Consider the following 15786-nt stretch of genomic DNA (forward strand, 5'->3'; position numbering starts at 1 on the left):
CCAACCGTCTCTCAAGAATACTTGCATAGATCTTGCCAGAAACACTCATTAGGGAAATACCTCTGTAATTCTCACATTCAGTTTTATTTCCCTTTTTATATATGGGTACTATGAGAGCTCCACTCCAATCATCAGGAATTCGTCCCTCTGTCCAGGCTTTCTGAAATATGTAGTGCAGCTACTGTAAGACTTTTATACCACCATACTTCAGCATTTCTGGTCGAATATCATCTACTCTTGCTGCCTTTCCACATTTCATGCCTTTGATGGCTTTTGCTACTTCAAGTATGTATTCCTAACCGCATGCACGGTCAGTGTTTTTTTACCACTGTGCTATCATCACTGCTTGTTTCTTTTAGCAGTTTTTCAAAGTAATTACTCCATACTTCAAGGATATCTTTTTCTCCTGTTTTCATGTCACCTTTATCATCTCTAACTCCTTTTACAGCACTCTTTCATCCATTTCTAAGCTTCTTCAACAACCTCCAGAATCTTACTTTTTGTTATTTTCTTTGTTCTTGCCAAAGTCCTCACATGACTTTTGTTTAGCTAGTTTTACACAGTGTTTCGCTTTCTTACATTTGTCTCTGTATTCTCTAAGAGCAAAAGCTGACTTATTTGCTAGGAACTTTTGATATGCTTTCTTCTTTTCCTTCACTGCCTCTTTAACTTCCCGTGTCCACCGGGGAATTCTAATTTTTTTATCCTTGCAGACAACCTCACCACATGCCTCCCTGGCTGAATCAATCAGGGTTTTCTTCAAGGCTTGCCACTGAATCTCCAAGGTTTGGTTCCTGTTCTCAAACTCTTTCATTTTTTCTTCAATAATCTTTTTGTATTTTAGTCTACAGTTCCCATCTGAGAGCTGCTTAACTTTTATTTGCTTTAAAACTTTCTTACAAGTTATTCTTTTCAATATGAAATTCAATTTCATCCTGCTCGAGACTAAATAGTGATCGCTTCCAATTTCATATCCTCTGTACACTCTGGTGTCCTGCACCAGAGAGAAAACATCACTATCAACAATAACATTGTCAATGAGACTTTTCTTATTCCTTGCCTCTTCTCTCCATGTGAATTTGTGCACATTTTTATGTTGGAACATGGTGTTAGTAATAACCAGTCCATGTCCTGAGCAGAAATCCAACAGATATTTGCCATTATTAATAGTTTTGCTCTTTTCTCCAAATTTTCCCAAAACATTTTTGTACATCTGACAGTCATTTTCTACTCTGCTATTTAGATCCCCAACAAGGACAAACTTTTCCTTTTTCATTGTATCAGTTGCTTTTTCTAAAGCATCAAAAAATTCCTCCACTTCTACTTTAGTATAACCTAACCTTCTGTGGGACCATAGGCACAAATAAGTCTCATTGTCTAGTTCCCCATTCTCATATTTGCCCACATTACTCTACTTGAGACTGCCTGCCATTCAAGAAGATTAGCCTCGTAATTGTGTTGATTACTATGGCTACTCCTTCTTTTCCTTGATTGTCATTTCCTGAATATAACATTTTTTATTTATTGCTCAGAAAGGTCTCATCGGTTTTTGTCTTTTTTGTTTCAGTCACCCCTATTATGTCGATCTGGTAACTATCTAATTCTTCAGCTAGCTCCATTTCTTTGCTATTCAGGCTTCTTATGTTGATAGTACCGATCTTTAACTCTGGTGATGTTGAGTTGGGGTGTGCTTTCAGATTTGTTCCAGTAGCTGACTTTTCGCTGTTCGCCCTGGTTCCCTGGCAAAAACAACGGGGGCCTTGTTTAACTGGGCAATGCTATGAAATTTTGTCATGTTGTACCATCATTTTCTATATTGGTTTAAGCCAATAAGAATATAATTTGGTCGGCTAAATCCCAAATTGCCAGTCCATCCTCGTTCTTTCAGTATCCAGGCAGATACCCAACAGGGTGCACCACGAGAAGGTGAGGATTGGACATTAGGTCAGAAGCCCTGGTCGGTTCTCCGCAAAAATATGTCTCTGAGTAGTTTTTTTTATTGGTCTTCTTTGTCTCAATGACTTTGTTTTTAATGCAAAATAGCATTTTTTATAAACAGTTGTATCTTTGACAAATATCTAACCTCCCAGAAAAATATTTAAACCTCCCATTTTCAAATAATTTTGACAAGTAAGTATTCTCATTCAGCTTTTATACTTGCCCATTTTTAATGGACAAGTGAGTATATTAAATGCATGTGTATAAATATGACTGAACATATTTGATGTATTCTAATAAATTTCTCAGAATGAGAATTCATTTATTGATATCATCACTTTGCTTTGTTTTAGGAGTCCAAGGCTGTATCTAAAAAAAGACCTCTAAGTCAACCTGTTCACCTAACGCCATTAAGTAATCCATCATCCTCACTTTCCCATACCTCTCGTATAATTTATCCACACCATGTGCCAGAGAAGGTCGAGTATTTTGTTTCTCTTGGCTTGCCCAGTATACCTGAAGTTGCCTTCAGGAGTTCTGAAACTCTCCAAGATATTCCTCCTCTTAGCCAGTGTGCCTCTTGCAATGGTAAATATGACTTAATGTAATCTTACAGAAAAAAAAAAGGTGCATTGAAGACGTTTTAATAATTCTCACTTTATAAATATGATATAAACAGCCTTATAAATATGAATAATCTGTCAGATAATTCTATGAGATAATTCTACATTAGCAATATGACCTCTAAACTTCAATATCCCTCCCTGTTTTCTCTTTCCAGGAGTACAGATCTTGTAATCTTTTTATCCCAAAATGTATAACTTTACATTTCTCTACATTAAACCGATACCTATTATTTTTTGCCGATACTGACAGCATATTTAAATCATCTTGCAACTTCTACATTTCCTTGATTAACTGTTACTCTACCTGATTTTGCATCATCGACAAACAATTGAATATTTTTTTTCAGGTTATTTCCTATATCATTTATGTACAAATTAAGAGGTAATGATCCTAGCACTGAATTTTGTGGCACACCACTAGTCACCAGCTTTCGCCTGGATTCTACTCCTCCACATACACGCACACCACATTTTGATATCTGTTTTGCAGCTCAATATCCAATAACTAATGTAATATCCATTCCAATTTATATTTTAATTTGCCTATCAGTGCTCCACATGGTATTCTCTCAAATGCCTTTGCAAAATCCAGCAGAATCATTGTGTAGCCATTCCCTTTATCCGGCTCATTTGTCATTCTATTATAGAAAATTGGTAAATTACTAAGCCATGTTGCCCTTCATGGAGTGTCATATCAATCCATTCCTGAAATTCCCTTGCACCTTCTCGTAAAATGCAATCTGCTGTGCTATCTAATCTCATGGCTGTATTTACATTGAGATTTTGCAATATCCTAAGAACCTCCAATTCATCTACCTCTTTTCCCATACCAGTCTCTGTCACATACATCACAGCGGTGACTTCACTCAGATGATATACCTTGTGCAAAGTGGTCACTTAGTAACTCAACTATTTTGTTTGCTTCTGTCACCTCACTGCCATCAGCACTCCTTAAGGTTATCCTGTCATAGTTATTCATCCTCTTACTTTCCGTGTGGTGAAAGAACCCAGTTGAATTTCTTTTAGCCTACTCAGCTAGTTTTTTTTTTATAATCTGTTTCCCATACTGGTTACCTTTCTTGCCTAACCCTTCCATGAGCTTGATCTACACTTTTTCCCTTATATACCCTTCACAACAATTTCTTTGCTTGCAGCTCATGTTTAATGATATTCATCTGTCTAATTCCTTGATTAACCCTTCTCACCGTGGGCCATATGCCTCTTAACTATCTCCCATGCACTACTAGCATCCTTCCCTTGTAGGTTTTTATGCCATGGCACAGCTTCAAGCTTCCTCCTAAACTTATCATAATCACCTGTCATGATTATGTGGGATTCAGTCTACTGTTATTTTTCATTAAGAAAAATAAAAGACATAAAGAATAGCATGCTAGAACATCTTCAAGTGCAGAATGATCTTTTGCCATGATTTTCTTGTAGAGTGGGATGAGGAGAAACATTTGGGACAATCATTCTTATAAAAGCTTATTAGCATACCTCTTGTATGGTGAAGCTTGTTTTCTGTGAGCACCTGAACCTAGCAAGGACCAAAACTATAGTTGCTGAACATTAAAAATTCTGCATATTGCCAACATCAGAATGTTTAAATAAGATAACTTTTATTCATACTGTATACTGCAAGAAACTACCCAGAGCAGTTAATGATTTCTTAGGATTACCTGATATGTCTGAAGTGCAAAGTTTCATAGAATAGTTAAATATGTAGGCAGAACAGAAAGATTCTGAAGAGATAAAAGCTCGTGCTTACATACATTTTCATCTGAGTAGACCAAGAAGATTTCTCACAGTTGTGCAATATTAGCAAAGAAGCGTGGCACACACTCTAATCTGACTGATTTTACTTCCAGGAGAATTAATTAAGAGTGCCATGAATATTAAGAAATCCATTCAGGCTATGAAATTCTAAGAGAAAGTTTTATAAAGAACTTCAGAAGAAACCAAATTACAAAATTTGGTTAAATTATGAAATTAAGTTTTTTTTTTAAGGAAGTTCATTTTTTTACATGGCCTTATTTCTACATCATGCTTTTCCCAGCACCATAAGTCATGGTGCTGGGCAAAGCATATAGCAAACACTGTTATAAGAAACTTACTCACTGTCATAAAATACTTATAATTCCTAAATGAAATCCTACAAGCACAAAGTTATTATGAAGAAAATTTACTATAGCAGACGTTATCTGCTAACAAACTACTGTCCCAAAAGTTTGTGGTACTGAATGTTAACAGTGTTCCAGGAACATTACATTCATGAAATAATTGTGTGAACATTGAGGGCCTGCTGTACATATTTTCTGAATATAATATGGTGTGAACATATACTACAACACTGTAAGAAAACCTTTTCAAATGAAACATAACTGCTTAAATGAGAAATTTACAAAACTAAATTTCATAATAAAATAGGTCACTTAAAAAAGGGGATACACATCTTTGAAAGAATATGATTAATTCTAAAATTAATGATTCTGCACAAGATACTGTCTAGATCTTTCTGTTGATATAAATTGAAACCTTTTACTTTGAAAGTTCATAAATTATAAATTAATAATTTATGAACTTTCTCACAGCTGTATTTTATATAAAAAAAAAATGCATTGTTTATCAAGAAAGTAAAATTTGTGAGAAGAGTGTTAATAGTAGTTTTTTATTATGTCAGTGCACTTCAAAGTAAGTTATGTTGCATATGAACATATACATGCAATGTAACCGTTATATACTGTATATATAAAAACTGTTCATTTATAGATGTATATAACAGTTCATTTACACCCCACTCCCCTTTATATTCAAGTGTATCAGATGTTAGAACAAAATGAGACACAGGAAGATGTGTTTGTAGTCGGTATAAACTGGAGGAATATGATGTTCCCAAGTCAATGAAGCTGTATCCAGGTGATATGGCAGTGAGATGGGAACTGATAGTTTAAAAGAGGCATTGTGATAGGATGCCATTTTGCAGGCCTATCTGTTTGACAAATTGGGCCATCCAAGGTCAACAATCATTTGATGACATACTGAGATGGAAGTGCAGGGAGTCAACTTCAAGTGCTAACTGCAGTGGACAACCCACCACACTCGTGTTCTGTGAGCGTGGTGGGTTGACCATTGTGTTGACCAACAAATGGTGGTTTCACATGTTATCCTTCGTAGCAATGGTCTACATGTGAAACCGCCATTTGTTGGCCAACACATTGAATATGGAGTTCCAGGCATCTCCATATTCAAGAATCTTCACAAAAAACATTCAGAACTGAAGCTCACAACATGGGTTTCCATGGTAGGCCCACAATATGCTTTGATATTGCAAAGAGCATTTATGGTGGTATGAAGATTGGAAAGCTGTTTTATGGAGCAACGAATCGTGCCACACCCTCTACTGAGCAAATGGATGGGTGTGGGTATGGTGGATGATGCCTGGTGAACTACCTTTTACCAGAATGAGTAATTCCAACTATGAAATTCGGAGGTGGCAGTACAATGATATGGTTCTGTTTTTCCTGGTTTGGCCTCGAACCTCTGTTTGTGGTGCTGCAAACATTGAACTCAGAGAGGTATCTCAATATTCTGGAGTGTGCAATGCTTCCTGCTTTATGGGCATTTCTACAGAACTGACCATTGTCTCTTTCAGCAAGTCCAAACCATGTCATAAAGCTGCTAACTGCATGGTTTGTGGACATGAATGTCACCACACTTGACTGGCCTCCACAGAGCCCAGTTAAGTGGGATGAACTGGAATTTCAGGTGAGGTCAAGGGACATTCGCCCTACAATAGTCAAGGACCTCATTATATGCTTACAGGAAGAATGGTCCAAAATTCCAATTGATTGTTATCATATGCTTTTGGAAAGTATGTCACATAGGATTTCTTTCGCTGCATTGACTGCAGCAAACGATGGTCCTACATCTTATTAAGGTGGTTGTTCTGGTTGTTTGTTCCTCACACTATGGTGTCTCTTGGCTTCTTTTCAAGTAGTGCATAAATGAACTGAACAGTTATGTGACTTACAAACAATACAAAATAAATAACGGAAAAAACTCACGTAGAAAGATTATTTAATAATATAATTTTCACCTGTGTGTCACAGGCATCTTCAGTACATTAAGCTCAAAACTAAACACTAACTGACAATTCCAAAAAGCACCACCTAAGTAGCTGGTGTAAGATAACTAAAAAGGTCAATAACTTTCCTAAAAAAAAAAAAAAATTAATACAATAAAAAGTTAGGAAAGATTAGCTGAATTGTAAAGTACTATAAAGGGGATAGACGTAAGCCGTCGGATCTGTTTAAGTTAGGAGAATGAATTAGAGTTTCACATGTTTCTTTATAAAGGCGTTCCATGAGAAACTGACTTTTGTGAAGAACTCTTGTCTTTCTCCACTGAACTCTGTGTCTAGTGAAGATGGCATGTTCAGAAAGTCCAGACTTTTCAGGTTTAAAGTATTCAATATAAGATTGGTGTTCTTCTAGCCGAACAGATGCAGATCTTCCCGTTTGTCCGAAATAAGATAATCCACAAGAGCACGGAATCTGGTAGACACCTGGATGATTAAGATGTGGAAGCTTGTCCTTAGGAGAGGTGAGAAAGGTGGAGATTTTTCTAAACGGTCAAAAGGCAACAAAAATATTCAGTGGTTTTAAAACTTTTGCTATACGTTCACTGATGCCTTGTACATAAGGGATAGTAATGCGCATTATTTCCTCTGTGTTTGAAGAGGAAGACATATTAAAACTACTCAAAGTTCTTTTAATGAAGCAATTCTTATAACCATTAGATAGAAAGGAAGAAGTTATATATTGTAGTTCTTTCTGTAAAAAGATCGTCTGAAGAACAAAAGGAGTGGGCCCGATGAACCAGTGTTTTAATAGTTCCTGCCTTTTGACTGGGATGGTGATGAGATTCTGCATGGATATAATGGCCTGTATGAGTCTTCTTTCTATAAACTGAAATGTAGGTTACCATCTGGTTGGCGAAGAATTAGAAGATCTAAAAAGGCTAACTGCTTATTTGATTCTACCTCCAGGGTAAACTTGATCCTAGGATGAAATGCGTTTAACTTAGTGAGAAATTGTTGAAGTTCATCAGAAGAGCCATTCCATACAGCAAAAATGTCATCGACATATCTGAACCAATGAGTAGGTCTGGGAGAAATATTGTCAAAGATACGTTGTTCAAAATGTTCCATGAAGAAATTGGAGATAGCAGGAGAAAGAGGATTACCCATTGCTGTTCCTTCAATTTGTTGATACAACTTATTTTTAAAGGAAAAATAACCAGAATTTATTACAAAATCAAATACGTTTACAATGTCTGAAGGAAATTCCTGTTGTAGTAATTCAATACTTTCCGAAAGAGGCATATTTGTAAATAAAGAAATAACATCTAAACTGATCATGATATCAGAAATGTCCAAATGAAGATCTGAAATTTTATTTTTGAAATCCAAAGTATTTTTTATATAAGTATCAGTTCTTTTAGTTGAAGAGGTGAGTAAATTTGATAAAAATTTTTAGATTTTGTAAGTGGGGCAACCTATACCATCTACGACTGGTCTTAACGGAATGCCTGGTTAATGAACTTTTGGAAGACCATACAATCTAGGTGGACGACCGAAGAAGGTTTTAAGTTTTTTCTTTTGATCTTCATTCCATGTAGATACATTATCTATAAGAGAATTAAGTCTCTTCAATTGACTCCGGGTAGGATTCACTTCTCCTAAGGACAAGCTTCCACATCTTAATCATCCAGGTGTCTACCAGATTCCGTGCTCTTGTGGATTATCTTATTTCGGACAAACGGGAAGATCTGCATGTGTTCGGCTAGAAGAACACCAATCTTATATTGAATACTTTAAACCTGAAAAGTCTGGACTTTCTGAACATGCCATCTTCGCTAGACACAGAGTTCAGTGGAGAAAGACAAGAGTTCTTCACAAAAGTCAGTTTCTCATGGAACGCCTTTATAAAGAAACATGTGAAACTCTAATTCATTCTCCTAACTTAAACAGATCCGACGGCTTATGTCTATCCCCTTTATGGGAGATAGTACTTTACAAATCAGCTAATCTTTCCTAACTTTTTATTGTATTAATTTTTTTTTTTTTTTTTAGGAAAGTTATTTACCTTTTTAGTTATCTTACACCAGCTACTTAGGTGGCGCTTTTTGGAATTGTCAGTTAGTGTTTAATTTTGAGCTTAATGTACTGAAGATGCCTGTGACACACAGGTGAAAATTATATTATTAAATAATATTTCTACGTGAGTTTTTTCCGTTATTTATTTTGTATCGATATGTCTACTCACGGTTTACCTCTTTTAAGACTTACAAACAGTTGTTCAACTCTGTCATGTTTTCGTAATATAATAAAAGAGGCATTGTGGCAGAGCACTCTCAAACATATCCTCTCTTACACTTCATAAATTTGACTGGTATTTAAAAATAGTGGTAGTTTTTTGTGTAACCTGATAAGTGACAATTCAGGTTTTATGTGTATCAAAATGAGTAATTATATCTTCACTGAAAACTGTTTGTCTAAACACTTTATCATATCAGAAATCTTTCATATAATGTTAACTCAAGGATCCCATGCAGGTATAGTTATTGTCTGTGCATTATGCAGTTATATAGAAGCATTTTTCATTTCTTCTTTGATATGCTTGCAATGCTGAAAAAAAAAGGGAGGGGGGGGGGATTGGGATCTCTTTATTACAATGTGGGAAGTAATTTTTTCTAGCATAGTATACTTTATGCAAAATTACAGTCACTTGCATTTTTATTGATTATTATTTTCAGCTCTAGATGAACCCTATTTCTACAGTTCCTTATGTCATGTTAATCCTGATATAACACTTAAAACACGTAGTCTTCCTACTTGGGGACGATCTCGACCACGACCTTTATCAACAGAAGATGATCTTAATGAATTGTATGCAAAGGTATCTTAATTTTTTGATATTTCTATGAATATTTTTAAACATTAAAATTCATCTAACATATAAATCTACTTGATATTGTAATATTGTTCCCATGTTTAGGATAGTGCATCTGGGACCAATCTCCCTCAGAATACTTGATTGTATTCAGAAGAAATCAATCCATTTAATTAATGACCCCCCCTCTCTCATTTCATCCTATCCCAATGGCTTTAACAGACCTTTTTAGGCCCACAACCTTCCATGCATGCTTGGATTTTGTAACCGAAATACGAGATAGAATGGTCACTCCTATGCCTCAAGGTATTCTTGGCTGTATCCCTGTGTGTTCACGGGGCCGGTTTGCCTGCTTGCGGGATGAAAAACACCAGATAAACTGGCGGAAAAAACCCTACTGCCCACACCCAAGACTGGCTAACTTGGCTATGGCTGAGGAAGATCCTTCAGCTCCTCACGTCTCCGACAGGAATCGAACCTAGGACACTCCTTCCCCAGGCATATGGTTGCGAAGCGCAAAGCCACTAGGCTAACCGCGCAGACCTCTCTCATTTCATGACTCTCCAGTTGCTTTCCCATATGTGCTCCGTTGCTGCATTGTATTTTTTCTATAAGAATTTCCATGGGCACTGCTCCACTGCACATTGGTTTGATAAGCTCCACTCCGAGCTTATCAAACCAATTTCTCATTCTCTTCCTTCATTCCCTACACCACTGATCTTTGGAATAGTCTTCCTCGCACTGTTTATATATATGTATATATATATACAGTAAAACCCTGTAAGTCGAATTCGCATAATTTGGGGTATAATTTTGCATGTAATTTATATATACAAACATACAATTGGGACCAAAGGTTTACAAAAACACCTGTATTTTTTAAGAAATAATCATAATTGTCGATGGTTTCATAAAATCTATTAGATTCGTCTAACAGCATAATCTCTGTTTTTTGTCACGCAAAATTTCTTCATAGCAAGCTAATGATTTGGCTACAATTCGTTCCTCGTTAGGATCTATGTCCTCCAAAATTTGTGAACATTTCTTTTATGATTGTTCTTACTGTGGATTCCTGTAGAACGAACTTCTTTGCTAGCTCACAAATTTTCATTCCACCTTCAAAATCCTTAATAATGTTGAGTTTTGTTTCCAAAGTCAATGTTTTTCTTTTCTTGCTAGCAGTAGAAGAATCGGAGTTGCTTCTTTTGGATGACATTTTTTTATATGATAAAATTTTTATCAAGAACATAACATTAAACAGTTGCAAGGTTTGTAGACTATAAAAATCATGTATGAATGGAGACCGCGCGAAACATGTCGGTGCTTGTTCACAGCATGTGCGACACTGGCGAATGCAGCCGGCACCTGAAAGATACGACTAGTGGTGAGGCGGGACGGGAATACGTAAGAAACCACGTAACTCCGGATTCGCATAAGTCGGGGTATGACTATATATATATATATATATATATATATATATATATATTGTTATTTGGATTGACTCGGGATGTATACATTTATAAAATTAATATTTAACTGACTAGAACCCGAAAAAGTATAACACAAACTTTAATAAATCACAACTAGCTTTATCAGTGTCCCGACTTCTTCAGGTGAGTAAGAAATAACACAAAACTTATAAAAAGAAGAAGAATAGTAACAGTCATATTTGAATAGGTGACGGTGTGTGACAGCTAATTTTAGAGTGCCAGTACTGGATTACTGTGCTATGGGAATCAGGCAAATTGTAGCTCAGATTGTTGTTCATGTGTGAAGGGTCCAGAACTATTTCTTTGGATTCTATAATTTCGTCTTTCAAATTCATTCTTGCATATATATAAATTGGTTGTGCGGTCCCAATATACATATACTGTTACTAGTGGTAAGACTTATACGTTGGTTAGACATAACTGGTAATTAATTTACGGAATTAACAACGCATGTAAAGTAAATTAATTAAAGATAACTTTAATGAATCACTTCTATATTTCGACAATGTCACATTGTCATCTTCAGGAACATAAAGATATGGTATGTGCACTGAAGGAACTAACAAAGCAAATGAGGAAGAAATTAAGACACTAATTTTGTTCCTAAAGTCCTAATGGTGCCCTCTTGCGGGCTAATTTGGTAGTCTTGGCCGTTGGGCTGAAGTTCTCATAATGAAAGTCTCCCAAATTTGGGGCAGTTTCATGCACCCAAATTTGTTGAGGTTAGGAACGTTTTTTAGAGCTGCTGAAGATTCTTTGAATAATCTTTCGTATTTAAACTTGCTGCGATGGATTATTTTTGTCTTCTTCCAACGAATTTTATGGTGAGTATCTAAGGCATGGTCTGCCAGCCCAGAGCGGCTGTACTGGTGAAACCGGATGTAGTCTTGGTGTTCTGAAATCCTGATATTTGTTGTTCTGCCTGTTTGGCCAAAGTAGGACAATTTGCAGCTGCAAGGGACCTGGTATACACCAGGTAGGTCTAGGGGAAGTGGTTGGTCTTTGGTAGAGCGGATAAGGGATGCCAACTTTTTATATGGTCTGTAACAGGAAGTAAGGTCATATTTCTTGATATTAGTTATTTTTTCAGAGGTGCCCTGGATGTAGGGGATAGTGATAGACTTGGTGTAGTCTTTATTGTTGAGGGGGGGAGGGGGGTTGTGGTTTTCAGGTTTTAGTATTTTTTGGATTTTTTTGGGGTTATAGCCATTGGCTAAGAAAGTGTTGAGGATGTGGTTTAGTTCCATAGTCAGGGCCTTGTCATCTGAGCAGATTAATTTTGCCCTGTTATATAGTGTTTTTATCACCCCATATTGTTGTGAGGGGGGGTGGTGGGATTGCTGGTGAATGTATCTGCCAGTGTGGGTGGGTTTTCTGTAAACAGAGAAAACCAAAGATCCATCAAGCTGGCGGGTGATTAAAGTGTCTAGGAAGGGGAGGGTGTTGTTTTCCTCTTTTTCTAAGGTGAACTGGACTCTGGGATGTTGGTTGTTTAAGTGTGTTAGGAAGGAGTGGAGCGAGTCTGAGCCATGTGGCCAAATAGCAAACACATCATCCACATAACGAAGCCAAATAGTGGGTTTTTGTGGGGCGGAGTTTAAGGCTTTTTCTTCAAATGTCTCCATAAAGAAATTGGCCAAGGGTGGGGAAAGTGGTGAACCCATGGCTGTCCCCTCTATCTGTTTGTAGAACTGTTAGTCGGCACGTAAAAAAATACAAAAACCTGACCAAGACTTCTACTTCTGTACCCCAGCCACCACTTAACACAGTAGTCAACCTCTCGTCGGCAGTTTTAAAGCCTGAAGCACTCACCGCACTTTCACGTAGTCACAATTTCGCCCTAGCTCCAAAAAGGATTCCTGCTGAAGAAATCATGATTCAAATAGAGCGTGGAATTCGCAACCTGCCTATCCATATCGCCAACAACGTGAGACTGGATGTAGTCGGTGTTCTCACTAAAGCCAAACCTCCAAAATCCAACTTATCCAAAAACGAATATACAGCCCTACAAGAATTAAAAAAACAACAAAAAAATAGTAATCACCAAAGCTGATAAGGGAAGCGCCACTGTGGTACTCAATCAAAAAGACTACAAAGGTAAGCTAAATTCTTTAATACGAGACCGTACTACTTACCTCCCCATTGAATATAATCCGACCAGCTCTCAGATTAGAACTATCCACAGACTCCTTAAGAAAGTCACTTCTTGGCCTGTGGAAGTCACCAACAAGCTTAAACCTTATAACTCTGGACTCCCAAAAATACATAAACAAAATGTGCCATTACGTCCCATAGTGGATGGCATTGATTCCCCCACATATAAATTAGCCAAACATTTAGCCAAAACGCTCACACACTACACTGGCAACACACCATCACACATAAAAAACTCGGCCCACTTTAAAGCCAGTATAGAAAACCTCACACTCCAACACACTGACATAATGGTCAGTTTTGACGTCTCCTCCCTATTCACTAATGTCCCACTCAAAGAAACCCTTGAGCTCATCCAAGCCAAGTTTCCTCCCGATATCTCAGCCCTATTTCAGTTCACAATGAACTCAGGCTATTTCGTTTGGCAAGGAAAGTTCTACAAACAGATAGAGGGGACAGCCATGGGTTCACCACTTTCCCCACCCTTGGCCAATTTCTTTATGGAGACATTTGAAGAAAAAGCCTTAAACTCCGCCCCACAAAAACCCACTATTTGGCTTCGTTATGTGGATGATGTGTTTGCTATTTGGCCACATGGCTCAGACTCGCTCCACTCCTTCCTAACACACTTAAACAACCAACATCCCAGAGTCCAGTTCACCTTAGAAAAAGAGGAAAACAACACCCTCCCCTTCCTAGACACTTTAATCACCCGCCAGCTTGATGGATCTTTGGTTTTCTCTGTTTACAGAAAACCCACCCACACTGGCAGATACATTCACCAGCAATCCCACCACCCCCCCTCACAACAATATGGGGTGATAAAAACACTATATAACAGGGCAAAATTAATCTGCTCAGATGACAAGGCCCTGACTATGGAACTAAACCACATCCTCAACACTTTCTTAGCCAATGGCTATAACCCCAAAAAAATCCAAAAAATACTAAAACCTGAAAACCACAACCCCCCTCCCCTCCTCAACAATAAAGACTACACCAAGTCTATCACTATCCCCTACATCCAGGGCACCTCTGAAAAAATAACTAATATCCTCAAGAAATATGACCTTACTTCCTGTTACAGACCATATAAAAAGTTGGCATCCCTTATCCGCTCTACCAAAGACCAACCACTTCCCCTAGACCTACCTGGTGTATACCAGGTCCCTTGCAGCTGCAAATTGTCCTACTTTGGCCAAACAGGCAGAACAACAAATATCAGGATTTCAGAACACCAAGACTACATCTGGTTTCACCAGTACAGCCGCTCTGGGCTGGCAGACCATGCCTTAGATACTCACCATAAAATTCGTTGGAAGAAGACAAAAATAATCCATCGCAGCAAGTTTAAATACGAAAGATTATTCAAAGAATCTTCAGCAGCTCTAAAAAACGTTCCTAACCTCAACAAATTTGGGTGCATGAAACTGCCCCAAATTTGGGAGACTTTCATTATGAGAACTTCAGCCCAACGGCCAAGACTACCAAATTAGCCCGCAAGAGGGCACCATTAGGACTTTAGGAACAAAATTAGTGTCTTAATTTCTTCCTCATTTGCTTTGTTAGTTCCTTCAGTGCACATACCATATCTTTATGTTCCTGAAGATGACAATGTGACATTGTCGAAATATAGAAGTGATTCATTAAAGTTATCTTTAATTAATTTACTTTACATGCGTTGTTAATTCCGTAAATTAATTACCAGTTACATATACTGTTAGATCTTGAATGAGGAATTTTCATTAAAATTATTTCATTCAAGATTTAACAAGAATAAAATAACAACTAAGAGATGCTTGTACCATAATAAGGAAACAAATTGTAAAAAAGGAGCATAAATGAATAACTTTAATGTGAAGTACAAAGGAAAAATGAATTTGTTTGTCTAAATAGAAATTCCGTTTTGTAAGTTGTAGCGATCAAAATGTATTCTATGTGAAATGTATATCCAGTGTAAACAAAAGTTAAAGGGTCGCATGCTAGCCACCCAGTTTAGCATAATGCCTGAGGCAAAGGCTTATGTGGAAGGCGAATTGAGCTTGCGTTCCCCTTTGATGAGAAGAGTTATGACAAAACAGCAAGGGAAAGTGCCATGTGAAGATTTCTGCAGCAGAAAAGAGGGCGCAACAGAGATAGAATAAATAAGGATTCGCACGCGCTTCGAGCTCTTGAGTTTTTGTGCCTGTTCTTGCTTGGACCTGAGGTTGCTGACCAACAGAAAAAAGTGCTACGATGTCAGACGGCGAGCTCTCTCCCATGAATGCTTGATAGGTACTGGACGGGCAGTACATGAGATGTCGGCGTCCACTGTTTCGGGCCGTCGATAGAAGTCCTACCAGAATGAGGCAGCGGAAAGTTATTTCCCAAAGGCAGGAACGCTGACCTTAGTGACCCGCAAAAGATCGAGATGAACGCTAGCATCGCTAAGTGCCTTATCGGGTGAACAACATGACCTCCACGTGGATACAAACTGATGGGAAGTGCAGTCTTATCCAACAAAAGATGATGGACCAGGCAGAGATGGTAATCAGACACAGTGATGGTAACGTACAGAACTTTCTGACTTATTTTCCAATAGTTTTGGAAGGAAAGGTGAATCAGTTTCTAGTGGACAGATACTTA

General features: G+C 37.5%; 1 protein-coding gene across 1 annotated transcript in view; it reads left to right on the plus strand.

The window, feature by feature from the left end:
• The window catches only part of LOC150108716 (uncharacterized), a 131803-nt gene that overhangs the window by 101952 nt on the left and 14065 nt on the right, over positions 1–15786 (plus strand). Inside the window, exons 5-6 of the mRNA XM_090416174.1 lie at positions 2292–2526; positions 9381–9523. Coding sequence (XP_090272300.1) covers positions 2292–2526; positions 9381–9523 — 378 coding nt within the window. The remainder of the gene's footprint in view (positions 1–2291; positions 2527–9380; positions 9524–15786) is intronic.

This window comes from Typopeltis vanoorti, chromosome 3 (genome assembly GCF_054136105.1).
Source record: "Typopeltis vanoorti isolate ZY-2024b chromosome 3, IOZ_Tvanoo_1.0, whole genome shotgun sequence".
Classification (NCBI taxonomy): Eukaryota; Metazoa; Arthropoda; class Arachnida; order Uropygi; family Thelyphonidae; genus Typopeltis; species Typopeltis vanoorti.